This window comes from Periplaneta americana, chromosome 10 (assembly GCF_040183065.1).
Source record: "Periplaneta americana isolate PAMFEO1 chromosome 10, P.americana_PAMFEO1_priV1, whole genome shotgun sequence".
NCBI classification, from domain to species: domain Eukaryota; kingdom Metazoa; phylum Arthropoda; class Insecta; order Blattodea; family Blattidae; genus Periplaneta; species Periplaneta americana.
The window spans coordinates 87,785,432-87,812,146 of NC_091126.1; the positions used below are offsets into that span (position 1 = coordinate 87,785,432).

The 26,715-nt window shown below is 36.8% G+C and overlaps 1 protein-coding gene across 3 annotated transcripts in view; it reads right to left on the reverse strand.

The window, feature by feature from the left end:
• Positions 1-26,715, reverse strand: part of LOC138707874 (uncharacterized) — a 469,237-nt gene that overhangs the window by 246,299 nt on the left and 196,223 nt on the right. For all 3 annotated transcript variants that reach the window (XM_069837876.1, XM_069837875.1, XM_069837874.1), the window contains exon 2: positions 14,756-14,930. In XM_069837876.1, the coding sequence (XP_069693977.1) occupies positions 14,756-14,930 (175 nt within the window). The remainder of the gene's footprint in view (positions 1-14,755; positions 14,931-26,715) is intronic.

Genomic DNA, 26,715 nt, shown 5'->3' on the forward strand with positions numbered 1-26,715 from the left:
CGAAAATAACATTACAGAAATAAAAACAGATCCAACAACAAAATATCAAACAATAGTCAAAAATACAATAAATCAAAACACTCACATCATACCTAACAACAAAAAACAACAATTGAAACAAATTAAACCTCACGCACCTAAACTAAACGCATTACCAAAAATTCACAAACAAAATATACCAATCAGGCCTCTTATTAACTACAAGAATGCACCAGCATACAAATTAGCGAAATATATAGACAACATTATAAGAAATAGTATACAATTTGAAAACCCAACAACAATAATCAACACCATAGACTTAGTTAACAAAATAAAACACAAACACATTCCACACAATACAACATTAGCATCATTTGACATCGTAAATCTATATACAAACATACCAGTAACAGAAACACTAGAAATACTTCGGGAAATGCTTATCAAAAATAACATACCACAGACTCATATTAACGAAATTTTACACATCACAGAAATTATTACTAAACAAAATTATTTCACACATAACAATAAATACTATACAAAACTGAAGGATTACCAATGGGTTCACCTATATCAAGTATATTAACTGAAATCTTTATTCACAACATAGAACAAACACACATACTAAATACCGACAACAACAAACACGCAGAGAAAATAATGTACTGGCATCGATATGTAGATGACATAATAGTCTTATATAATGGAAACAAAAGACAAATAGAAAACCTACATCAACAACTCAACAAAATACACCCCAAATTAAAATATACAGTAGAAATGGAACATAAGCAAGCTATAAACTTCTTAGACATCACCATAACCAAAACAAATAACAGACACGAATTCAAAATATATAGGAAACCCACTACAACCACAACACATATACACAATTCATCAAATCATCCCATACAACATAAACATGCAGCTTTCCGTACAATGACACACAGATTAATTAATATACCAATGAACAAAGACAACTACACGGAAGAATTAAACACAATAAAATATATAGCACAAGACAATGGATACAACCCTAACATAATAGACACAAATAAAAAAGGCAAAACAAAAACAAACCAAACCAACACAAACAGCACGCGAGAATAAATACATAACATTAACATATCACAATACGAATACCCACAAAATCGCAACTTCATTCAGAAAACTAAAGTACAAAATTGCATACAAAACAAATAATACAACACAGAAATACTTAAATAACCACACTATACATTCAAATATATATAATTCAACTGGAGTTTATAAATTAAAATGCAATAGTTGCCCACAGTTTTACATAGGACAGACAGGAAGATCCTTTCATACAAGATACAACGAACATATTAAAGCTATAACCAAACCTTACATTACATCAAATTATGCAGATCACATTATCGACAATAATCATGACTACAATAATATAGAAACAGATATGGAAATTTTACACATCACACCAAAAAGTTTACAGTTAAATATCCTAGAACAATACGAAATATATAAGAATACAATAGCACACCCACATTACATACTTAATACGCAACTACAGTTCAATACGCACACATTGTTTGACATCATAATACGTCATAACATACAGACAGCCAACCCCCACCATAGGAACAACACACCCCCACCCCTACCATCGACAACTGCACATCGCAGAGCCAAAATCAGCAGTGGTTCAAGAGACACTGAAGACAACGACAAATAGCGTCGAAACGGGCCGTCTGTCGAAGGTAAATAACTTTTTTAAACAATTTTAACACTTTTAACGTGTGACAGTGTATAAAGAATATTTGTTGTATTTACTGAATTACAAATTAAACCTAGAATAACAAAACTGTATAGTGATGAAATTACCGGATATTGAAATACACTAGCTACCAAAAAGTAATTGGGCACTGCTTTTGCCCCTTTAGAATCTCATGGTACCACCGCTTGTTGCTGTAACAGCAGCCACCCTGTCAGGCATGCTCTCCACTCGTTTGTGTAGGATACCCACTGGAATGCGTCGCCATTCCTCTTGCAACATGGCACTCAGTTTGACAATGGAAGTTGGTCCCATGTTTCGGCGGCTACTATCCAGTGGTATGCAGACAATAATGTTCAGCGGTTGGACTGGCCTGCACAGAGTCCTGATCTCAATCCCATTGAGCACCTTCGGGGCGAATTGGACCGCCGATTGGGGTCTCGAGAGATGCGGCCAACTTCCATTTTCCATCTGAGTGCCATGTTGCAAGAGAAATGGCGACGAATTCCAGTGGATATCATATACAAATTAGTGGAGAGCATGTCAGACAGGGTGGCTGTTGTTATAGCAACAAGAGGTGGTACCACGAGTTTCTAAAGGGGCAAAAACAGTGCCCAATTACCTTTTTGGTAGATAGTGTATTTTGTGATAGATTACGAGAACTATTTACAAGAAACCATGTCTGAACGAGTCTCAATTACTGACCAAGTGCCTAGTAAGTTTGAGTTTGAATTCAATTTTATTTCGACAGTCCCTGATGCTAGCAGGTACGAATTCCAGAGTCTTGGCAGGGCTATTGTGAAAGAGGATGAATATGAGGTGCGATGGGAAGTTATTGTTAGTATTGTTTCATGGCGAGAGCGTGTGTTCAGATTATGGTGGGAAGAAAGGTAAGTGAAGCGAGACAACAGGTACGAAGAAGTAGAAGAGTTCAAGATTTCGAAGAGAAAGAAAAGTGAATGTAAATTTCTTTTCTTATCTAGTTTAAACTAACCTATTTGTTCCAGGGATGAGGTAATATGGTCATATTTACGCTTATTGCTTACAAAACGTACACACATGTTATGAACACGTTGAAGTTTCGTTTTGTTGTCGCTGGAAATGACAGTCAGTAAAATATCAGCATAGTCAAAATGGGGAAATCAGAGTGCTGCATTGGAGTTAAATCGCTCGCTTGAACTCGGTCGAGTGGCGCACCCTCGAGTGAGATACGATCGGTCGTGATACGCTCGTAATAAATAGAAGCACAATACAAAGTTATCTCACCGACATGTCTTATCTTGTATTGAAGGTGACAGATAAGATACACATATGTTTTGCTCACACGGTAAAAATAAGGCTTTATTTTCTGCGTTTATGACAAACGTTTAATGGAACAGTCAATGGAACGTACCAAAACAGGAACATGAAGTTATAAATAAAATAGTATGAAAAACTTCGATATACAGTTATTGTTGCTATTAATAATTATTCAATATTTGATTTACCACATATATAATATGATAGGTCCATACATAGTGTTCCGCCTATATACTACGACAATGTAGAAACGTTTTACAAAATATGATTGATATAGCAGTAGATTAATAACAATATTAGTACAGAGATAACGTCACAGAAAATATAATGCAACGAATAATCATGCTGCACAACTGTTACAGACGCAACGATTGATACATTAATTACACTAGGAACAAATAGAAACATTTTTCTGCGGTACAAATATAAATATGCCACTTTTACTAATTTCGGTGCACTGAATTAAAAAATGTATTTTGTTTTGCCGTATCACGTCAGGTTTTTTTTGTCAATTTAGCAAAACGTTATTTTGCCATAAAATAAAATTATAAGTTACAGCGTGTTCATTGAAATCATATAATTATTTTGTGTATCTCAATCGTTAACACGTCCATCTATTTTTTTCTAAGTTGTATAACAATAAAGGAAACAGATAAGAATTCATAGAAACATTAGGTCTATATTCAAGGGGAACATCTTACTAAACGAAATTATAAGAGCAGAAAGCTTACCTTCAGAATATATTATGTTAGACGTTCTTGGTTTCTCCTTTTCTCTTTCCATGGAATCTTAATGTCTGTGAAGTCCTCGCAAGAGTCATCACGTGCAATGCTTTAACAGTAATCCGCCATCATATTTACAGCCCAACGTTCCTGGTATCGTCGCTCTACCTCTTTTAGAACCTGGTGGAACCTTGCTCTTCACTGAGAACTCCTAAATTCGCAATAAAGTAATCTATATGAGTCATTAGAAAGTGAAGCTTTAGATTCATGTTATAACCGAGCACTTTGAACGTGTCCAACATATTTCCTACAATTTCTTTGTACCGTGGATCCTTCACGTTACCAAGAAATTTCTTCACAACTTCTTTGAATACGTTCCATACACTTTCTTCTGTTTCGTTCATTGTACTGGTGAAATTATGGTCCATCATCAGCTTTCGAATTTGTGGGCCATCAAATATTCCCTCTCTGACTTTAGCGTGTGACAAAGAAGTAAATTTCGTACATAAGTACTGGAAACAAGGGAGATTTTTGTGTAGTGCCTTGACAAACTGCTTCGTAACTCCCAGTTTTATATGTAACGGAGGTAGTATAATTTTCTTACGAGCAACGAGACTTAACGTTGTTAATATTTTTGTCTCCTGGCTTTAGTTGCTTTCTTTCAGGCAGCATACAATATTCCAATATTTGTCCCTGGTCCTGCTGTCCCACTTGCACGGAAATTTTGTGCATCCTACCTGTTGTCCCAATAGTAAACCAACAAACTTCAGGTCACTGCATATTTGCCACTCATGATCATGATACTTAATTTTTTCAAGAACCAATCTTAATGTTTCATATGATTCTTATAGGATTGTAGAATGTGCAAGTGGTTTGGACGTCAATGTATTGCCGTTATGAAGCAATACTGCTTTAAGGCTTCTTTTCGAAGAATCAATAAAATCCTCCAACTTTTGGGCTCATATATCTCCTCTCCCAATTGTTTTAGTAGATTTCTCACATCTGTACAATATACCAGTCTATCTTCCTGTGTATAGTATTTCCGGAAAAGTTTTCACGATTCCTGTACCACGAAAATGTAACTCCAGGTGCCAACATGTTCTTCTCTTCTAGAGCCTAGTAATTCACTTCTCTTTTTGGTGAGTTCTAATTCCCTTACCAAGTCATTCAGCTCGGGTTGGGTAAATTTTTTTCGGTGAATTGTCAAATTTGTCTGGATCAGAAGACATCTCAGTATCTGTATTCGGAGAAATGCTTTCAGATTCACTGTCACCAAAATTTGCTAGTGGTATAGGTACAGGTAAGTCGGGTCCATGAGGAACAGGCCTCAAAGCTGATTGAAGATTTGGATACTTAATTGATTTCTTGTTTTCTTTGTTGTAACCAGTAACATTACACATACAAAAATAACAGTCATCATAGTGATTCCTCTGCTCACGCCATACCATTGGTATAGCAAATGGCTCTGCTTTCCGTTTTCCTGCATACCGGTAACGTAATCTTTCTACACAACTTTTCAACTGTTACACACACTATGAGTTGAAAATGATTTATCCATGTCAACAACTTTTATTTTTGAAGTACGCAAAATACAGTTTCTTTACAAATGAATCTATTTTACGTACTTTTCGAACATACAGTATAAAACCCAGAAATATAGCAAACTTCTGAGGAAATCCTGATGTATTCGCCATATTCAGTTTTTAAAATCACGCTTTTGCAATACGATTCTAGGGACACCACTGGCACTGTAACAAAATTCACACGTGTTCACAGAAGGAAGACAACTGCTCAACCGACAAGATTTAAGAACTGTATAATTGTTAGGGTTTTCTGTAAACAACTTCTCGGAAAATGAGAAAGGGGATGGGGTAATAGGGCATGGGATGATGAAACATCTTTCTGAGATAAATATTAGAACAAAAATATTTAGTTGTGGATATTTAGTGCCATCAGCGAGGGGGCACCTCGGCTTACCGTATAGTGAATACTGCGCGGCGATAGATATTAAAAAAAATGAAATTGCGACAAAACTAGACGTGATACATAAAAAACGAAATTTTTTTCGAACTCAGGGCATCGGTTTCCATACCAATAACCAACTTTCTTTTTTACCGCAGAACAGCTGTTCCCTAGTGTTATTATTATTATTATTATTATTATTATTATTATTATTATTATTATTAGACAATTTTATACATTTCTTGCATTATCGTGATTGTGTTCTCCGTTTATAATAATTACATTTACATCCAATAACATCTATCAGATGTGGCAAAAACAAAATCATTCCTGTGTGGAAAAAAAAAAAAAAAAAAACATTTACCTGCAACATTTATATTACATTTTAAAGCAAGTTTTGTAGTTGTACTATGGAGAGGTTAGTTAAACACTGCAAAGTTTTGAACTGATAAACATCTATGATGTTACTACACAGTTCATCACTGTAACAAGAACGAATGCCTAACTCTCGGCTTATACCATTCGAGGATTTATCGCTCGTGACAATTTTACCCATCATTCATGTGCGCTACCTATCGGATTATCCTATGAACTACTTGGCGCTCGAGCGAAAACGTTCGATGCAGACCTCTGAGGCAAATACAAGCGTGTGCACAAGGGAGTTTTTTTAAGCAAGAGGGGAGATGAACATTTTATCCTTTTTAGGACATGGATAATAGAATATACTTTTCTGCAGGTTTCTGCAGGTACTGCAGTCACTAAGGGACGGGATGCCGACCTGATTTCGTATATGTATTCGTAGTTAGTCAGCAATGCGCTATTGTTAAATTACGCAGATTTTCAGCCTAATTTTCTAATTAAACATACACTTAATTACAAAACGCATAATATGCTTATGTTTATTTATTTCAATGTTTTCTATTATCCCCTTAAATCTGCACAGTTACACCACTTCTACTCTGTTTAATAGCTTGTGTTTTTATGTCTTGTTGATTCTGTACTTAAAAAAAATAAGGAAAAGATTACTTAGCATTGTCTATATGATGTGCTGCAGGGAAGAACTTTCTTCCAGCAGGGGATGATCATCTTTCCCTCGGGAATATCGCTGGATTCTAAACAGATTCTGCCGATGTTATCAGTAGTAAATTGTTTGTGTTCAATCGAGGACACTGACTACAAATTCAGACGATTTTTTTTTGTTTTCACTTCGTGATATACTGATAATTATATCCGATTTTCACTCTGTGTTTTCCAAGTTTCTTAAGATAATAATGAAATGAAGTAATATCTGCAGATGATCAGATACCGATGGCACAAAGTGAAGAAGATGTAGAGGTATCTGTTTGCAAAGTTATGAACATTTCAGAAAATAAAATTAATCATTGTCTGTAACCGGAATAGGAGAAGAAATGTCAGAAGAAAGTGAAGTGTAGAAAGGAGTACGTCAAGGATGCCCTTTATCACCTACCCTGTTCAACATCTACTTACAAAATTTAGTGAAGAACTGTTTTCAGGACATGGGAAGAGTGATAGTAGGAGGAAGAATAATAAAGTGCATAAAATTTTCTGATGATATGGCATTGTTAATAGAAGAGATGATACTAAGGGATATGCTACTGGAGCTACAATGACAGCTGTGAGCAGTAGCCTATGGGATGAAGGCGAAAACCATGGTCATAGGAAGAAAAATAAAGGTAAACTTGCTAATTCTAAATGAGGCAGTAGAGCAAGTGGACAGCTTCAAATACTTGGGGTGTACTATAAACAGTAATATGAGCTGCTGCCAGGAAGTCAAAAGAGTATAGGCCTAGCAATGGCAAAGGATGCGTTTAATAGAAAAAGGAGTATCTTCTGCGGACCTCTGGAAAAAGAACTAAGGAAGAGACTAGTGAAGTGTTTTGTGTGGAGTATAGCATTGTATGGGGCAGAAACATGGACATTACGACGAAGTGAACAGAAGCGACTAGATGCATTTGAAATGTGGAAATGGAGGACAGAGGATGTGAAATAGACAAAATAAGAAATGATGCTGTATTGGAGAGAGTGGGTGGAAAACAATGATCCTGAAACTGATCAGGAAGAGAAAAAGAAATTGGTTGGGTCACTGGCTGAAAAGAAACTGCCTACTGAAGGATGCATTGGAAGGAATGGTGAACAGGAGAAGAGTTCGAGGCAGAAGAAAATATCAAATAATATACGATATTAAGATATATGGATCATATGCGGAGACTATGAGGAAGGAACAAAATAGGAAAGACTGAAGGAGAATGCTGGGTTTGCAGTGAAAGACCTGCCCTTGGGCAGAACACTATGAATGAATGTATGCGGTTCCTAAGAGGTTTGGAGATACAATGAAATGCGAAGATCTGCGCCAGAAGCGCCAAAGACGTTCGCGCACACGAGCTACCTTTATAAGCAGTACGGGAGACTGTTGTACCTTTAAACAGTTTTCACATTTTATTTTCTTTAATTTTGGGAAATGAAATTTTTAAATGAGAAAATGCTTGAAATAATTATTGAAGATTCCTTTACAACTTCCTGTATGTATTTTCCTGTTTTACAGATCTATTAAGGATGGAAAAAATAAAATGAAGGGATATGTAATGTGTTCAAAGGTACAACAGGATCATGTACCTTGAAACATATCCTCTTGTAAGTTGGAACACATGGAATATAGGTGGGAATATAGCTGTAAAAACTGACAATTATATTTAAAATCTATTTTCAATCATAAACCAGAGCAGGCTTCTCTGATTTAGATTTTATTTCCTGGAGAAGCAATAAATACTTCAATAGCTTTCTTCAAGACATCCGAATCAATTGGGGACCTCTTTAATTCCAGACTTACTTCGTGACATGACCTTAAAATAAAAGAACAACAAAAACCGATAGTATCATGTAATTTGGAACATGTTCCATGGTACAAGATGTTTTGTGTTCGAAGGCACAAGAGGGTGCACGTTTAAACAAATATGGCTCTGAAAACTAGAGAGTCAAATAAATCATGGAAATTAAAATATGTTATTACTCACTAGATGATAGGGAACACACCGTACTTGAAAGATATTAACAAATGCAATCTGGTTTTGTGTTAGAAAACATACATCAATGAACGAAATGTTTACTTTTGGTATTAAAAATACTTATTTTGTCCACGGATCTCACACTTTGGAATAAATCAAACTGAAGCTATGACCAGAGCTACTTAGCGGCTTTCTCTACAATCTACTTCATTATGAGTCCTCTAGGTAGCAGCAAAAATTAAAAAAACAAAAAATGTTCAAAGGTACACTATGCTAAAGGTAGGCCTACAACAATCTCCCCTAGCCTATATTATCAAGCACAAGGAAGACCCTACGCAGATGGAAGGACCAATTTGTGTAGTCGCACAACGGGCAAGTCTCCCAACACTTCAAAAGGGAAGAAGGAGTAATTGAAATAATATAAAATGAGGACTACGCAATACTGACAAGCTCTGAGTCCGACCTCGTCTCTCCTGGTGAAGAGTGCTCACAATTCCGAAAAATTGGATACTTTGTCGTTGTGATTTGAATTTGATATATTACTCACTCCGGGCGATATTTTCTGAACATATTAATTAAGCTGCCATTTCTTTAATCATATTAATCTCCGGTTTATGAGACTGAGGTTTCTGGGTACGTATACGATATTACATCAAGTACTGTGGAATTATATGCTCCAGATCCAACTTACAATTCATGTTGTAGAACGCAGACTTATCTCTCATCGTTGCTTATTCTCCGCATTTCTTGTTCTCAAAGGAACGACTATTATCATACTTGACAAAGCGCGACCGTCGCGTCTGTTGCAATCAAAAACTATACAGCTCGTTCGAATGATGTGACGCTTCGAAGTTTGATACGCTTCAACAAAACATTCAGTGTCGATGGTGGATGGAAAATTTGTCATTCTTCCTGCAACTAGACTATGGGACAGATATGGAAAAAATTGTGAGAAAAGAAAGAAATAAGAGAGTAGATATGAAAAATATATACATATTTCGGTAATTATACTATATATAAATTGGCCTAGATCACATATATAACAGATTGCTCAGCCCTATGTTAAAGTCGGTAGCGCTTTGAAGAAAACAACCGCCAGGATCACTACCCGTCCGCCGTAAACGAACACGAGATGGCAGTACAGTCGCTAATTCAATTCAAATGGGAGTTATGACGTGACTCCTTATGTAACATCTAGATGCCAGTAAAGTTAACCTGACAAAAGTTGTTACCGTCAAAGCCTATAAAGCCGAGCAATCTGGGAATATAATGATCTAGGAAAATGGTGAAGAACTAAGTCTTCATTTGTATGAACGCCATACCAACAGCGCTGGAATTCCAATTAAATAATATACAAATGTAGAAGAAAGCTACATAGCCCACATTACGCATGTCTATATCCCTAGATCCGCTGGTGTGCCACGAGAAAATGAAAATAGTACAAGTTGTCGTAGCAAAATTGGAAATATAAATATGAAAAGAGAAGTAAAAAAATTGAGTCCACAAGAATCAACTTTTAGCACAACTCAACATTCAGTAAACACAGTGTAGGTGCTAAAGGTCTGCACGAGCTCGGGTCAAGTCCGCGGGTCTAGGCTCCGTCCGGCCCCTGAATCGAGCTCGGGTTGAAATTTATTATGCTTGTCGGATTCGGGCCGAGTTCGCGCAGGGTTCGGACTTTAAAGAAACGCATTTTTTTCTCCGCGAATTATGTACAGTATAATGATTAAAAACAATAAAAATATTTTAATGCATGCATGATTAGATGTCCAACTGGTACCCATCCAGAACAGTAAACTACCGGTTACGAACACATTGACGCCTAGTCATTGATTTAATTTCCAATATGTTCAGTAATTTTAATAGTGTATTATAATAATAAATTATTGAAAGAATTTAGTTTTGTCCTTTAAATGTCTAGAAATTTGATCCGAACAAATACCACTTTTTGTTCTGCAAAGGAATTTTTCAATGTCACATTTGTTACTCTGAATCAAAATTTGCAAGTTCAAACCCGGCCCAGGGCGATGGATTTCAAAGGGTGAGGGAAGGAGATAAAGCTGGAAGGCCTATGCCGTAGATTTACAAGTAAATTACCCTTTCCCTGATAGAGAGCTCCAGGTAAAATTCATGGACCATTCCTTGTCCACGTTGAGTTTTCACAATGAATAAACTCTTGAGTGGAAAAAATAGTTAAATGAAATACAACTACTGCTGCCATTAGGGGCCTACTACTACTTCTAAGTTATCATGTAATCTACTATGAATACTGACAGCGTATAAAAGCGTCATTACTCATTACATAGTGGACTAAATTGTAGACAGACATTTCTAGAGCGCAACAGAACTTGAGCCTTCCATCGCGTCGAGCACAGATGTCTCGCGGTTGTTAACGTGGAACCGAATTGCGGAAGAGCCGTTCCGTCCTAATTGTGAACCTCTTAATGGGGCAATTTACATAACGTTGCGGGAAACATATGATCCAGCAAATATGTTCGGGCACAGAATCTCAGATGATTACTCCGAGGCTCTCCTTCTCATTGCTATTTACCTCTTCCTGTCTCATATTTCCCACGGAGAACCCGTCAAGTAAGAAGTTTATAGTGTTATATGCAAACCTATTGTAAAACTACAAACAATTTCCCACTCGTAACATAAAGGAAGCGTAAAGCTCATGGAAAAATGTAACGGCTGAAGCGCTTGCAGACAATATAATAATCGCTACAAGCAACTAGTATTAAGACAAGAGAGTAATTTCAGAAATTCGAGGCTACCTAACATAATGGAATTTCACGTGGGCCTCTTATTCTTTTGTGCGACTTTGTGAAACGCATCAAGGACTCTACACAACACTAAAGCAGCTGAAAGCCATGATACATTTTCCATTTAATTATGAGTACTGATACTGAAATCGTTTTCATAGTCCTCGATTAGTCAAAAAAGCACTCAAATAGTCTAATATTTCATTTCGGCACATGATGATGATATTTCATAATTTAAAACAAGAATAAAATAAAGATAATATGTATTATATACATGCTCACAGTATTCCCTTTATGCGAAGTCTAATTCCCGACCGACAGCGCCCTCGATGCCATGAAGTAGGTAATTCGCCTTTGTCCTATGTAGGCCTGCTGGTGGCAGCCTTTCAGGACAAAAAATTATACACTAAGGGCCGTATTCAGGAACGTCACCTCAAATTCACTTCCACTTACAGTACATCCGACTTTAGTAAGTAGGAAACGCAGAATTCGTATTGTTACAACTTAACCTACAGTTAGTGTAGAAAGTACTGGTACACTTAATATTACAGACAGAGTTAATATAATATAATAATAAATAATAATATACTCAGTAACAAAAATATGCGCCTACAAAGTCAAATAAACGCAGTTTCCTCTGTTTTAACACAAAAATAACACACAAAATCTAATTTATACATTAACAACAAAATTCAACAAATAAAGAATATTCATTTACAGTCCCATATTATGGGTGTTTTTGTCTTTACTTTCGGAGTTCAATACTTGGTTGGGAGCCCTTTGGATTTCAAGACGGCTTCCGCGGCGTGGCATCGACTCGACTAACTTTGAAGTTACTGAAGCACGGAAATTCTTTTCTCCATTCTTCTTCCAAAGCGTATTTCTGGTCTTGTTTGTTGCAAATTTGCCTTGAACGAATTCGTCTTTTCAGATGTTCCCATAAATTCTCAATGGGGTTGATGTCCGGAGACTGTGGGGGCGATTCCGTTGGTGTGTTATACAGAATTCATAAGCGCATATTGAAAGCGATGTGCTTGGGGTCATTATCGTGCATAAATATAAAATCTTGTCTAATCATCATTTTTTTCTGAAGATGTATGAAGATTAGTCTTTAGTATATTTATATATTGTTGGTGATCCTTGACGCCGTCGATAAAATGCAAGGTCCCTACCTCAGAGCCACTCATGCAGCCTCATACCAATAAAGAACCACCACCACCACCACCACCACCATGTTTCACAGTGGGTTGGAAATTTTGCATTTGTAGCTCTCTATTCTTCGTCCTCCAGACTTTTCTTATTCCATCTGAAAGAAAAAATATTGAATTTAGATTCGTCAGTAAAAATGACTTTGTTCCAAAATTCTTGGGTGGTGCTGATGTGTGTTTTTGCGAAGTGTAGTCTCTTCTTTCTCTTTTGTTCGCTTACAAAGCATTTTCGTCGGGCTGTTCTCCCATGTAGTTCGTTAGCTCTTAGGTAGTTACGAACGCTGCTAGCAGAAATACTAATATTCAAGTCACTCTTGACACTAGCTGCTAATTTAGTTGCACTGATTTGAGAATTTTGCTTTACTCTCCTCGTTAATGCTCTCTCAGCATATACATCCAGTTGTTTTGGACGTCCTGATCTGTGACTACTTTCCAAAGGTTTTCGTTCGCTGACTCATTTATATGCTGAATTCTCACAGAAGCAACTACTCTAAGAATTGTCTGACTGACTGAAATACTAAGTTTGAAAACAGAGAACTGTGTTCGCAATCTCATTAGAAACTATATTATGACATTAATAACTTTAATGCCGATATAAGAACAATAATACTTGAAATGACTGCAATATAACGTTAGCTATTTGACGTGAATATGTGGAGAATTAGTTACATCTGCTTACTGTACAATTTATAAATGCAGTGAAATATTTACTTCTTGAGAGTACAGACAATGGTTTTTGTCTGCAGTTCAGAAAACAAAAGTTCATCATACTCGTACTATTTGGGTGTGAAGTAAATGATTTCATTTAAGTGCGTTTTTAGAGCAACTATTCATTGTAAAGCAGGATATTATTTACAAAGTCTTAAAGAAAATGAATTGTTACGATATGCGTAAAACTTGGCTATAATGAAAACTTACATATTCCAGCAAACACTTAATATATGTAATTTTGGTAGTTCGTGTGAAATATTCGTCAACTGCATAATACAATGCTACAGGCTACTGTTCACACGCTTACAGTACACTTCTCTTCGCTAACAAGAGAAATAACCCTGCGGTAGGGCGTGGTTTAGACCATGAACCTGTCAAGCCTGGAATTTTTTTATCGAAAAATCCGTAGTGACATTTGTGGCGGACTAGGTCGCAAATTGGTTTCTGTAGGAGTTCTCCATTTGGATAATTTCCGGGATTTTCCCCAACCGTAAGGAAAATGTCACGTAATCTACTGGTGAATCCCAGGCCTCATCCTGCCAAGTGGCATCTCGCCATCACCAACTCCATTGGCGCTAAATAACCTAGTATTTGATACAGCGTCATTAGATAACCAACTGAGAATTTCACTCCGGCCGATTTCCATTACATTCTCATAGACATAGCATTTCTCCGATCACTGGTTGATAGCATGCTGAGGGGGCTAGCCTAGAGTATGTAGGAAGGTCTATAAATAGAAACCTGAATAAGTAGCGAGCCTTAGCATAGTCAGCTGGTATGGCTGAGAATGTGCATAGCCGGTGTTGGTGTAATAGTTCAGTACGACTGACGTAACGCTAGTAGTTCACCCTTCCCCTTCCGGGAAATAAATAAGTTATTAGTAATGAAAAGAGTCCGCTAACGGTACCTTTGCGCTAGCCTCCCTAAGGACGAAATGAGTCGTACCTACCGCGCGGTTTTCATAATTGGACCATAAATGAATCGTGAATTGCGGAAACCCCACAAGTCACAATTTTTCACAAATTCAATTTTTAATATGATTGTAATATTCTTCCATGGACCTTTCAAGTGGTGCAGAATTCCAACACGTCCAGTGCTCAGTGTGCATTTCACAGCGGCAATAAGAGTTTTACGCGTAAAAATACCGAAAAAATGAACGAAGAAAGTGATTATGAAACCAGTTACCTACGAAAATCTGTGAAAAGTCCTAAGAAGTTCATATTTGCATTGGAGCCGGATATGAATGATTGTTCCAAGAACATAAATATTATACATATCCTTGAAACTATAAGAATGAAGTAAGATTGTATTAGGACTTAATGACACTCACCTGTCTGTGAGGATGACGCTGCTGCCAAGGCGGCGGTGACAGTGGCCCCAAATGGGGATGGCCTCAGCAGTGATGTTCACCTGCGAGTACTGAACCTGGCCGCCCGGCGTCACCGACGTCGACTGCATCACGTACTCTCCTTGTAGCTCGATGGGGAAGTAACATGCTGCTTCACCTGCAACAAACACCATATCAGTCATTTAGTCGAGTTTCAAGATTCAAGTTCAAAAGACGAGTGACGAAGAATGTGTTGATATATGAAGAAAGCGTTCTTGTGTCTAATGCACAGAAGGAGCGGATGCAAGTTTTTCTGCATGTAGCTCATACAGAAACTTACACTATGCATACGACCTCCAAAAATTTGGGGTGAATTTAATGATAAATCTTGTAGGTGACATTTCAACCCCGCAGATACCACAGATATGACTCAGGCTGGCCTCTACCAGTAGATAAACAGACTATTCTCGAGCAATATCGGGACGCCAGTTGATGTGAAAATTTTTCAGATGCTCCATCTTTCTCCGTAGGACAACGATATCCAGTAATGAGAACATTCATAATGTATCCTGGAGGCCGTTTCCCCATAACATTGGAGCACACTCATGGAAGTCGTATAGAGAAGCAATATAGCCTGCTGGCTAGTCACCTCCAGCCGGCACAACTATTCGTACCATTAGCAGAAACTACAAAGTGCGACAAAGAGTACTGACACATTTCAAATAGCCGTAATTTTGTTTTTATTTAAAATGTTACCGCGCGCTCCAGAATTCGTCAAAAAGAATCATGATAGTTTAGTTCAATGCTTCATTGCTGACACTGACACTATGGAATGTTGGACAGTACAGAAGCATGTTGCTTGTGTCGAGCTGCTTTTTTTAAACAATTTATTATATCACAGGAACGCAACAAAAATTTGAACATCAGCTCCAGTGGCATAATGCTCCTTCTTCCAATACCATTTTTCAATGTGTGGAAAGGAGAAGTACAATAGCGTCAGTACAAGATGAGTGTTGTGCACAACACCGCAAGAATGTGCCAACATCTGAAAACAGATTGCATGTAATAGCGACAGTCAATTAAATTCTTCACCGGTCTGTTGGAAGGCATGCATTGTCGCTCCGACTGTCTAACAGAAGTGTGAGAAAAATATTACTCCAAGAGAAATTTCATCTCTAAAATCTGTGTGATACAAAAGTTGTTGCAGCATGATAAAATAAATCCCATAGAGTTTGTAGACAATTGTTGAGTTACACCGCACAAATCCTAACATCATGAAGCAGTTTTCACCTTTCGGCCTGTGTAAATGAACACAATTGTTTTTATTACAGTCAAAAAAATATTTTTGAGGTTCATCTTCATTTCAAGAAAGTTACAGTGTGAAGCGAACACTACGAAACAGTGGACGAGAATGCAGTACCTTAGGTTATGCTGGAGAACTTCCTCCATCCTGAAAATTACGGACATGTTCTAACAAGAAACAGCGACAAGTCTTAGGGCCAGGACTTCAATGGATACTATACGCGATATGTTTCCAAAACGACATGGTGCGCTAGATCACCGGACCTGACTCGGTGGGATAAAGCACTTGTATACCAAACACTACCAGCAAAGATTGAAGATTTAAGAGAAGAATAAAATTCGAGCAGAGATTGCTGCTCTATCACAGGAAGAGTCCACGGGAAGTCAATGTTCACCATACATTCTCGGTTAAATACAGGGCATATGTGTTGATTGCAATGCAAGCCACCTGAAGGATATGGTTTTAAAGAAACTGTACTGTGTACTGTGTAACGAATCTCCATTGCTTTGTATTTCCATGTAACTTTCTTAAATATTGTGCAATTATAGTTATTAAAATATAAATTGTCAGTAGTTACTGTCGCACACTCTCCAAAAGTGTTACTACTCGACCGACTGTGGCTTATTTCACCACTTCTTCACAGTTGTACAAGCTATTTAGAATTGTAAGGCAATGCTATAACACTCGTAACACTGAATAAGATTTTAGCCACTTATTTAACGACACTACATTAGCTATTAATTATTTATCATCGATAGAATTGGTGACAGCGAGAAGTAAATTTGCGAGATCAGGCCGATGATTTGTCGTGTGATTACCTGACATTCGTCTTACAGGAGGGGAAAACTCGAAGTTTACCCAACCAGGTACCACTGTACAACACTGTTTTCCTCACAGACAAAATGCATCAATTATCATGGTTTAGGACCTACAGAATATGAAAATATTGATTTTTGCATATCACCTAACAGTGTTGAGATATTGCTATAGCACCCTTCACTGAAAGTGTTTGTTCCTGCGGGGGGGTGCGGCGATATTGTCTGAATCTGGGTAACTTTCCCCTTCTTTCTCGCGGTTTTTTACTCCTAGGGGCTGTTAAATCTCTAGGAATGTTAATGTATACGAAATTTCCTGGTGTCTATTGTGAATAAATGAAATAGTGTCTTATAATACTTCATTCTGTGCAGATCGTGCTTACATTGTGAGTAAATCATTGTGACTGTGTTATATTGTGAGTAAATCATTGTGATAGTGAAGTAGCGTTTCATACAGTGCTGTGTAGCAGATTTAAGATATTACGCCCACAAATACGAGATCTGCTGCACGATGCTGTATTCGAGGAGACTCTCACTTCAATTGAGAGAACGACTTGGCTTGCCTTTAAATCGGTTTGTGTGAGTTTTCTGGGAAACTACAGAGCAGACAATTAAAGAGATTTGGAGGAAGAGTTGTTGAGGCCTTATAAATTAATGGGATGCAATATGTCTCTTAAGATTCACTTTCTCCATTCCCACTTGGATTTCTTTCCATCGAATTTGGGTGACATCAGCGACGAACATGGGGAAAGGTTTCATCAGGACACGTTAGAAATCGAAAGCCATCACAAAGGTAAAGCAGCAACCAACATGCTTGCTGATTACTGCTGGCAACTTATCACAAATGTTTCGGAGCTATCTTATCGGCGTAAGTCATCCAGGAATAAATTTTGAAAAGGTGAGAAATTTTGCTTTGTTACATAAAATAAAATTGTATCATCATTAGAAAAATATATTTGCTTGTTTTTGATAATGTATGATTTGGTTAAGATGGATGGAGTGATTCCAGCAGTATCATTTCTGAAACGTCTCTAAAAACAAAGTATCAATACACAACGATACTAGAGATGTTGCGAAAAATTGAATACCTCCTCAATGTTAGTTGGTAGAGAAAAACGGACTTCAGGTTTGAAACCAGCGTATGCCAATTAATTAAAATCGCATATTTTCTTTTCTGTGAGCGACAAAAAGTTGAAATTTGTTGTACAGTGTAATCAGCCAAAGCGAAAATCAAACCCATGCTTCAGGGCAGCTTCGTTTACAGCCTGAATTACGTCAATAGCTAAGAGTGGAAACTATGTCCTAAACTGTCTCGTCAGTTTTTTCGTTAAACTTCTCTAAATGGCATACGGAATTAACCTATGTATCCATGTGCCATATTGATATCCTTTTCTGAACTAAATATTTGTAGTCCTTTAATTTGTATGTTAATATCGTCTTTCTTCTTTCGGTGGCACGACTAAAAGTGGCATTTAGGAATAGTATTAAATCGATCCAGGGCCGCGTCTGTGGATCGGCGCTAGCGCGCTAATCTTCCTTCCATCAAGGCGGCTAGGATTCGATCCTCGGCTAAGTCGTAAAGAAATTTTGATAGACAAAGCTGAAGTTGCAGAGGACTTTGTAGGGGTACACCTGTTCCTCCTTTCACTCTACTAACACTCTTCTTCTCCCAATTTTATCTATCATTTGCAACATTAAAAATTGGCTGGGATAAAGTCTTGGGGTTAGTGCGGATTTCCGGTGATTATATGAAGGGCTTGGGGCTCCGGGTCCTACGGCTTATTAGGAGGGAACCTAACTCTGCAGGGTTGAAGCAGGATTACACACGTATCAGCATCGGATTCACGAATGCCACTCTGGCCACCTGTCGGGCTCGGACAAACATCGCATATACTGTACACAGCACATAATGGGCTAATGTAAGTCTGAAAGGATGTCCCGACGTCGGCCCTCGAAAAACCCAGAAAAGTTGATAGGGAACTAATTGAAAACGTCATGGAAGGCAACACTTCTCGATTTGAATGTTGTGCGCAGTATTTTAGCCAAAATAATCCGAATCAATTTTGTGTCACAAAGCTTCCACATAGTAACTAGTCTTCTTCAAGATAAGATTTCCGCTTTGCTTGTCTAAAGCTCTAATCAGTTCGAGTAGGCCTAGCTGGTCACGTTCACAATAAAATTAATAACAGTAGTATTTGTGTAGAGAAGGTGAAGCAATCAGTGATCTAGTGCACAAATTCTGCCCGTTCCCACCGTGCTGGTAATAGGATCAAGAATTAAGTTACCAATAAATTACTGATGAGTCTGATCACGAAGTTTAGAGTTATAGAGGCGGGAAATTGGCTTGGACCAACAGGCTTGCGGACTTCAGACCGACGTGGGAAGACGTTGTCCTTACAGATTCCCCAATAGGTGTGCTTCATTTCCCTGATTGAGATTGGTCACAAACATCGCAGTTCGTTGAAATTCTGTGAAAAAATGAATGCTTCACAAATGTCAACACGTTCCGGAACTCACACTACATATTTTGTGTTCTATTTGATTCAATTACGATTTTTAAGCTACTTCTATTTTTATTTATTCGATTTAAATTCACTTGTAATTAATAAAAATAAAACAATAGCTATCCCATTTTCTATAAATAATAAAGGTAATAAACCAATTTCATCTACTCTGCAAATTAAAATGCATAATTTTGACTGTTCCCATATAAATTTCAATTGTTCAGTTATTAATGAAGTTAAGGAGGTTAAATACTTACATATACTTATTGATAATTATTTGAAATGGAATAATCATATTCATTATATTTGTAATAATTTATGTAAAACATGTTGTTCTAAGAAATATTTTGTCAATTAACTGTTTACATATAATTTATTTAGCATTATTTCAATCTTTATTTATGTAGACCTATGGTATTATAGGTGGGGGTGGAACTTATAAATCCAACCTATATCCGTTAATTTTACTATAGAAAAAAGTATTAAAATTTGTTTAAAAAAGCAGAAATATTACTGAACTGAATTGTTGTTTAAACATTTCAAAGTTTTCAACATTAAACAAATTTATTATTTTATTTTATTAAAATATTGTCACAGAAATCTTAATAACTTTGAAAGGTATATACATAAATATAGAACTAAAAATATGAATTCTCTGCGTTTATCTAAACCTAAATGTAAAACCAATGCAGCTTCTTATCATAGCGTGAGTCAAAGTCCCAGATTATTAAACAAATTCTATTCTAATATTATTTAACCACGAATACTCACCAAATTAATATTTTTTTTTTTAAATTGTGTTGGATTTATAGTTTGGGTTTAAACATATTAAACAATTTTTAATCTGTATTCACTCTCAATATTAATATAATTTTTGTTTGTATTGGAATCCCCTCCTGAGCACGAGTCTTACTCATTCAGGAGTGGGCTAGTTTATCTTACATTTTATTAACTTGTATTCATTTCAAACTTACTAGCAGTAACGAACGAACAAACAAACAAACAAAACAAACAAACAAATAAATAAATAGACAAATAAATAAATAGATAAATAAATAAATAAATAAATAAATAGATAAATAAATAAATAAATAAATAAAAATGTGTGAACTAGTGTACGCACATATACGGGTAGAACTGAATCATCAATTAATGACTGTGTAACCTTATTGAACCTGCAATAAAATAAAATTTCGAGATTAAATTTTGCATTCTCATTTCCTGCGAATATTACCAAATAAAAATTAACCACTGATTTTATGACCTTTCATATTGGCGCATTTTTTTAAAAGATGGCAGAAGAAACACCTAACACATTAACTGCTGTGAAGTACATCTATTGGCTTGGCTTTTTCAAGGGCCAAACAGGGACGGATACTCATACTTAGGCTTGCTTTGATTCATTGTGCGCATATGTGACGAAGTTATCATTGTCTAACTCCGACAGGTGGTTGGGTGGCATTCGTGAATCCGGTGCACACAGATGGGCCATCCTGACAGAGCTAGATCCCATTCCCAAACGAGTACTTGAGTTCCAGGGCCCGAAGACCCAAGCAATTCCAAAATCTCCGTCGAAAATCCGTACTACCCTCAACTCTTCATCATAACCTATTTATATCTATTGCAGATAGCGGATGAAATGAGGTGCAGGGGGAGAGTATTGGTGTAATAATAGACGGAAACGGGAGTACTCCGAGAAAAATCCTCTGCAACGTCAAATTCTTCCACCGCATTTTCCATTATGACCTGACTGGGAAACGAAACCTGAACGCGTGGCAAGACCTGTACGCTATAACCTACAAATAGCCACCGGCGTAGCTCAGACCGTAGTGCGTTCCCCTACTGATCCAGAACTGCCCTCGGGCGTGGGTTCGATTCCCGCTTGGACGATTAACTTGTGTTTTTGCCAAAGTTTTCGTCAATTGTAAGGCGAACATTAGCTAATTGATGGCGAATCCTCGGCCTCATCTCGCCCAATACAATCTCGCCATCACAAATTCCAAATATTCTAAATAACATAGTAGTTGATAGAACGTTTTTAAATAGCCGACTAAGAATAAATAAAAACTCAGAGACGCGGTAAGTACATCTGAAGGGTTCAGAGCCATAGTGGGCCAAGCGCCAATTATTAAAAACGGAGAAAGCAAGGGTTAAATTTAAGTGAATACCATAATTTAATGAAGATTGACATATAATTTAGTTTTAATATGTATACTTTATATTACTTGCTATATGTTTCCATTGAATTATGGTAATAACTTTACTTTAATCCTTGTTTCCTGTTTTAGTAAATGGCGCTTGGCCCACTATGGTCCTGAACCCTTCATCTGTTGCTTGTGTAGTGAAATTATTAAAACAACTTCCTTACTAAGGAGCTATTGATTAATCTTCTAAATACCTAACTTACACCTGATGTGAGAAACTAATTTCTGAATAAAACTTTAAAGTGTAACTCGTTTGTACGCACAATTATATTTTAGAAATTAGGTAATTATTCTTTTATTTTCAATTTACTACTATGTGTAAAAAATTCCTGGAAACAGGAATCGATATTATTTACATTGACACTATTAATGTGGGACGAAAATTGAGAAACTTATTAAGACAGATTTTAATATAATGGTATTTTGTGAAATTTCTTGCTGTAAAACTCACATGCACACATATGTAAAATGAATTGTGACACGTTAAGTACAAATAACATTTCTTCAGATATTTGAAAAGAGGGACAGAAGGTAGAATAAGAAATTATATAATACAAATCGTTCATTTTTCTCACTGAGAGACGATGAAAATGTGAACATTAACAATTCCCATTGTTCTTACTTTTCTTACAGTCTGTATAAGAAAGTGGCACAGAATCTTCATGCGTATAAGAAATGTAGTGAAATAATTGAATCACTAAATATGAAAAGGGAATAAGTCCCAATTTTGACAAAATTGAGTTAAGACTGTAGTCATACTAATTTAGATGTGCTCTTTCATTCTGCATGAAAAGGGAACAGGTCCCGCATTTCCTTAGTCTAGATTTCAACACTAGTTTTCATGTTTACTTTGAAAAGGAGCTTAGTCCACGACTTGTTCCCTTCTCATAAGAAGTTCAAGTTTGTTGTTCCTGTCATCTAGAGGAAAAATATGTAACATGAGTAAAATGACGTCAAACGATAAAAATAGTGCTTCTTCAAGTCCTGCAAAACGCAAGAAATGTGTTCTAATCACTACAAGCAAAATCGAATAAAAATGGCTGAAGTCAGGGGTTTATGTAATAACCAACAGCTTTCAATGTTTCTATGTGCTACATTCTACTATTGTTCATAAATTGGCATAGAATACACCTTTTGATTTCAATATTAGAAATAACGATAATTTTGTTTAATATTTTACAATATATTCGTTAGATATGAAAGGGGAACAAGTCCCCAAACAAAAATTGTTTGGTTTATGTAATAACCAACAATTTTCAATGTTTCTATGTGCTACACTCGACTAGAGTTCATAAATTGGCATACAATAAAGCTTTTGATCTCAAAAAGAGAGATAACGATACATTTTGTTTAATATTTGTTACAATATATTTCGTTAGATATGAAAGGGCAGACGTCTCCAAAAGCCTTCTCGCGAGTAAGCCCCTGAACGGAACCGAAGCCAGTACGTAAAGAGCACGCTCCGCCTCACCCATCTCCACCTGTACTGCACGCAATGTTTATGCGCAAACGAAGAGCAGTGGCGGACTGCCATTATCACTGTGTTGATCGGAGTGTTCCACAGTTTCACAATGTCTTCTAATAATGGACGTAGTACATGAAAGGATGAATAGGAAGAGAATTTTTTTTCTGTTAGTGGGGACAAAGTGAAATGCTTAATTTCTTCGAAAATTCTTAAGGATGTGTTAAAACTCAACATGCGACGACAATACTTGACTCTTCACAAAGAATATCACACTTACAGGCATGTTGGACATGTGAAAATAATTTATTTTGTGGCTATCTGTATAACTGTTTGTAATACATAATAATCAGAATATTATAATACGTTTATACTCAGTTCCGCATGACAAACATATAGTTTTTCGTTTAATTTTAGGTGAAATGCATAGGCCTAAAAATATTTTGATAAATATAAAACAAGAAAATACAAACACAAATCACACACGTTTTAAACAAAAAAAAAAGCTTCTTGCTAGCTATGTTCTAGCTTGGAATATTGGAAAATCAATGAAGCCCTTTACAGAAGCATCATTTGTAAAATCGTGCATACAGGACGTTACTAATATATTGTGTCCAGAACAATGTCAAAGTTTAGAAAATTTAATTGTTTCCAATTAGGCCTACAGTTCAGACAAGGAATTTCAAGATTGTAAATGTAATTGAATCTGAAGTCGAAACCACAATTAATCAGTTAGTAGCTTACTCACTTGCATTGGACGAAAACACAGATAGAAATGACAAAACTCACCTAGCCATTTTCATCCGAGGAGTTAATGAACATTTTACTAGATGTAATTACAAAATACAGCTGGAGAAGATCTTTTCCAGGCACTGAAAGCACCATAGAACAGAAGAGGTTAAATTTGCAATGGCTTGTGGCAATAGCAACATACGGGGCTCCAGCTTCATATACGTCAAAATAATATACAAACGTATATTTCTTATTCTTTTGATATTATTTGTAACCATAAGCAGACCGTTAACGCGATCCCCCACTGACCGCTCCCATCTGTTGAGGTACGAGTCTCTCCTCCTTCTCTAGGCTTACAGCACACTGTGTTCGGCGGGCAGCATCGAATGACGATACGCTTTTTGGAGACCTCTGTGAAAGGGGAACAAGTCCACACACAAAAATTGTTTCTATAGGGCAGGATAAATGGAGAAATACACATTTTTTACATAAATATCTTGTGTAGTCATGATTGATTCTTAGAAATATTTTCGATGAAATTTGTTTATTCGTTTCGGATGGGATAACTATCAGTTATGTACGAGGGTAAGTGAAAATGCGTTTTAAATTGTGTATTTCTGTACTATAAACACAAGTAAATATGCATTTGTGATGTAATATTAGAAAATAATCTTTCAATAAGGAGTGGAAATGTATGTATCTCACTGTATTTGAAGGTGATCTATTCTGAACTAGTGACGTATGTGTAACATTTTTTCGATTCGTAGCAAGAACAATCGCTAAAATCAACAAGACAGGGCAGGCGGGCGGAGATGCAGACCAGTCTGCGGTTTCTAATGCACGCTGAGGCATGCGTTATGACGCCTCTACCCCAGTTTTCCCACATTCACGGTTCGATGTTGTAAGAATTAAATTGGTTCTCCTTCGCTCAGACAGTCCGTCACACGGAATACGAAGAAGAGAAATCTACGACGTCAGAAGCAGTGTCGTCCACTGTTTTCAGGTTATTAGGAATACAGCTTTGAATTTCTTCACCGAATCATCTCCATCATCACCATCATACTCATTTTTTAAAATTGACGTAGGTTGCTTAAGCAAACATTTCATATTTATAGCCATGATGCAAAGCTTCGACAGTTTGCACAACGTTTTACAATAATAACAAATCTATAGACAGTTATGACTTTTAAGGAACCGGAGGTTCATTGCCGCCCTCACATAAGCCCGCCATCGGTCCCCATCCTGAGCAAGATTAATCCAGTCTCTACAATCATATCTCACCTCCCTCAAATCCATTTTAATACTAACCTCCCATCTACGTCTCGGCCTCCCCAAAGGTTTTTTCTCTCCTGCCTCGCAACTAACACTCTACTCTTCCCCAACCAGGAGATTAACCGTGAAAGGAATGTGCTTACTATTGCGTCATCTATTGGAGCGAAGTAGATAGATAATATTACCGTTATGACGTCAGTTTAAAAAACATGCGCTCTGCATGCATATGTTATTTCCTGTATGGAGGGATTAAAATACCAGGAGATTAACAGTGATTTAATTTTGTAACTAGGATAATATAAGTATGTATCAGTGTTATTGTTTGTGCTTTGAGAGTTAGCCAATGGAGATGCGTGTACCCACGTGTATGACCTTATGACATCAACATTCATTCACAGCATTACCCCGCTGCGTCTCATTCCCCTGAGACTTTCTCCTGGTTGGAGTACAGTATATGCATTTCTGGATTCGCCCATACCTGCTACATGCTCTGCCCATCTCAAACGTCTGGATTTAATGTTCCTAATTATGTCAGGTGAAGAATACAATGCGTGCAGTTCTGCGTTGTGTAACTTTCTCCATTCTCCTGTAACTTCATCCCTCTTAGCCCCAAATATTTTCCTAAGCACTTTTCTATACGTAATTATTATAGGAGCATTTATTTAATGTCGTTTTTACTGCAGTGGGAGTGGGTTCAATGTCCCTTTCGGATAATCAACTGTTTGTTTTTTCATAGGCTTTCGGCAACCGTGAGGCGAATGTTAGGTAATGTATTGCAAATCCTCGGTCTCATCTCGCCATCAACAATTCTATCGATGCGAAATAACATTAATCTAGTTTGTTGGTACAGCGTCGTTAAATAACCAACTAGAAAAACGTAGCTTTCAACGACAATGGTTCTTAAGACTCAAAATTCGACTTGGGTTAGAAGTGACTTACAAGTTTTTCCTTGAGCCCATCAGACAAAGCGTTGTTTTAAGTATCGTAAATATATGACAGTGGACCAACTTTGCTTCTCTTCCGGAGGAAAACATGCTAAGAAATCTATCGTCTTTTAAAACTGAATATCTTCGGCCGGATATGAATCTGCGAAACTCGGAACCGGAGGTGACATACTAAACGCTAAATGAAGGAGGACGAATCATTCTATCATCTTGAATCATAAAAAAATATTTGTAATAATTATATTAAAATCAGTTAGTAAATATTTAGCAAAAGACAGTATTTCAAGTTTTAAATGCATTTTTTTTTTAATTTTTAACATCAATATGCCCAAAAATATGACGCTTTAAATGTTGCATTTTGCGACAATTTTAACGAATTTTAACATGCAATATTTTAAAAACATGTGGACTTAGGCGGAAATAAAAATACACTTGTTAGTTTATTAGACCCATAGAGTTGGTAAAAAAATATAAACGCAATCAGAAATATCAAGGTCAAAATGTGTACAATTTTGTGCGATTTGACGTGGAATGACTATACTGTAAGAGATATAAGGTTGTGATTACACTGGATGGGCGGACGCGCATGTGTGAAGGCATGGCATTATCTTGCCCAGTAATAATTCATTGCCACCATGGGTCATGAACTACTATTGTGCAAGATAACGCCGTGCCTCCACACATGCGCGTTCGCCAACGCAATATCAATCACAAGTCACAAACTTAT